This window comes from Triticum aestivum, chromosome 4B, assembly GCF_018294505.1.
Source record: "Triticum aestivum cultivar Chinese Spring chromosome 4B, IWGSC CS RefSeq v2.1, whole genome shotgun sequence".
In the NCBI taxonomy this organism is placed as follows: Eukaryota; Viridiplantae; Streptophyta; class Magnoliopsida; order Poales; family Poaceae; genus Triticum; species Triticum aestivum.
In genome coordinates, this window is record NC_057804.1 from 161,147,566 (window position 1) to 161,149,904 (window position 2,339).

The following is a 2,339-nucleotide window of genomic DNA, read 5'->3' on the forward strand; positions in this document are numbered from 1 at the left end:
TGCTTTATGTAGTTTTCCTATTGTTAGTACCATAGTAAATCTATCTGTTTATCTTTGTATGCCCATTCAGGCACTCACCAGGAAAGCATCTTATGTCTACAAATATTACTTTTTGTATCTTATGTACTTGTGAAATGATGTTCGCCCTTCAAACTTTTCTGATCTATTTTCCTTCCACCCATACAGTATACTGCACAGGAACTTGTTCTATGGTATTATCCCTAGAGAGATGGTAGATTTACGAGAGCTGAAGGTGTTGGATCTGGGGTACAATAACTTAAATGGATCAATTCCATCAGAGCTAATAAACATTTTATCCCTGGAATTTATGTGCGTGCGAACTTTGATATATGTTTTTTTTCATTTACGTCGAACTTCAAAACTTGACTGACCTTACTATTTGAATTGCAGCTTTCTTAAAAGAAACAAACTTTATGGTGATTTACCTCTTGAACTAAATGAGCTCATCAGTCTGTGTGAGTCTCAGGTTCGGCACGGCAGGACTTTCTCAAATAGGATGCCCGCTGCAAGGTTTGTCTAGGTTTTCTTCTACATGCATATGTGAGAGTTAAACTCGTGATTATGCAAGGCTTGAGTTAAATTTTCAAATCAAACAGGGATTTGAGCAAGCTTGATTTTGGTTAAAAAATCCCACCCTGTTCCTGCAGTCACATGTATGTTAATGATATCTGAAATATTTCAGAATTATCTGTTTTGACTCAAGAAATATCAGACTTCTTTTGGGAACATTTCCTCCACAAAATGGTAAATTATATCCGAGTTGGCATCCCTGAAACCCAGCCCAAATCCCCACATATAACCTCACTCTGGACAAACCCTAGACCCAAATCTCTAGACAATGCCATGTTGAAAGATAGGCTCGCGAAGATTCGGCTCAAGAATTCCTGAGGGTACTTCTGTCTTTATCATATTTGTTCTCACACCTTGGGCATTGTGTTTTCCTGCCGCAATGCACGGGTCGACCCGCAGTCCTCATATTAAGTGAACCACAAGGGGTACATGCGAGAGAAAAGAAAAATAAACCCAACCACCAGCATGACTCTTCCTCTTGATCCCATCTGGACTTTAGTATTCTCGGGATATATCTGATTATGATGATGTTCCGTACTGCTTTGGAGCCGACAACTTTTTGGACTGCTCGATGTTTATAACCAATGAGACTACATTTTTGGTTCTTATCTCGAGGCTGGAGCTATCACTATGACTGAAATTTTATTTTCACCAAAGTAAATTTATATGGTCATCAAAAACCAACGCCGGGCCAACACTTGTCCGCAATTTGCAATTTTTATTACAGTATGCGTAAGCCAATGGTCAGCCATTGTTGTTTTAGTTAGGAAATGTAGAAAATGTGTTCATGATTTATGTAGATTGGTCAGTCCCTTCAAACAGTATTCGATCTTAAGCGGACAATCTAACTATATGTTTCCTTATAGAAAATTAACTATATGTTCCATGAATTGACTGATTAGTTTGGCCAGATCATATTAAACTAGGTCTTGATTTGAAGGTCCAGTTAGGGCAGCTGGTGCGGGTTTGTTTGTTGTAATACTAACTATGCTATTTAGACAGAGACATGTCATCTTTCTCATTCCTTGACATTTTCCTTTGCTGCCAAGTTTTTTCATTTTAGGTTGTGGAAAAACGGATGTAGCATTCCTTCTACAAGTTGTCATGAGCTGGGACATAGAAGAAGAGAACCGACGAGAAGTTGCACAGCGGTTCGCTCTGGTGTAGCTGCCAATGGCGTTGTGCAAAGTGTAGATTGCAGGCTAGATGCGTACGAGTCCGTCCCTATGTCCACGATGTCGAAGCATAGAAAATCAAGTCAATTAGATAATATATCTGGCTATGAAAGTTGTCTTTTGTGTATGCAGTTTTGCCATTATTTTGTAAAAGCTTTTAGTTTTTAATAATGTAATTGTCTTACTAATAACACTTTTAATCAATTCGTGCCAAGGCTAATAGCCAAGTTATGCACAAACTGTTCATGTTTCTTTAATGACTGCTATTGTTAGAAGATTTTTTTTCACCATTTAAGTAATACCGATCCCACTTTCAGTTATGTATGCAAAGGCCGGTAGCAAGGTAATGACTGCTCCTTGCTGGTCCGATATTTCCTATTTCCAGGCTTTATCTCATTCTGCTTTTCGCACCATGCTGATTTGTGAATGAGAACCTACATGATCATCCACCCTGATTTGTAATTCGTAGTCACATCCAGACACTCAGGTATGCAATATGGTTTTGATCTTTTTGTGTGATTGTCAGCATTCCCCACTGTTTCTTACAATCAGAGAAAAACAAAAGGAGATTTC

General features: G+C 38.5%; 1 protein-coding gene across 5 annotated transcripts in view; it reads left to right on the top strand.

Annotated features, from left to right (window-relative positions):
- Nucleotides 1-2,023, top strand: part of LOC123091592 (probable LRR receptor-like serine/threonine-protein kinase At1g63430) — a 7,812-nt gene extending 5,789 nt beyond the window's left edge. For 2 of the 5 annotated variants that reach the window (XM_044513158.1, XM_044513159.1), the window contains exons 3-5: nucleotides 187-330; nucleotides 412-531; nucleotides 1,655-2,023. In XM_044513158.1, the coding sequence (XP_044369093.1) occupies nucleotides 187-330; nucleotides 412-531; nucleotides 1,655-1,934 (544 nt within the window). In that variant the 3' untranslated portion in view covers nucleotides 1,935-2,023. Of the gene's footprint in view, nucleotides 1-186; nucleotides 331-411; nucleotides 532-1,640 lie in introns of all 5 variants that reach the window. The other 3 variants (XM_044513160.1, XM_044513162.1, XM_044513161.1) reach the window with 2 other exon arrangements.
- The last annotated feature ends 316 nt before the right edge of the window (nucleotides 2,024-2,339 follow it).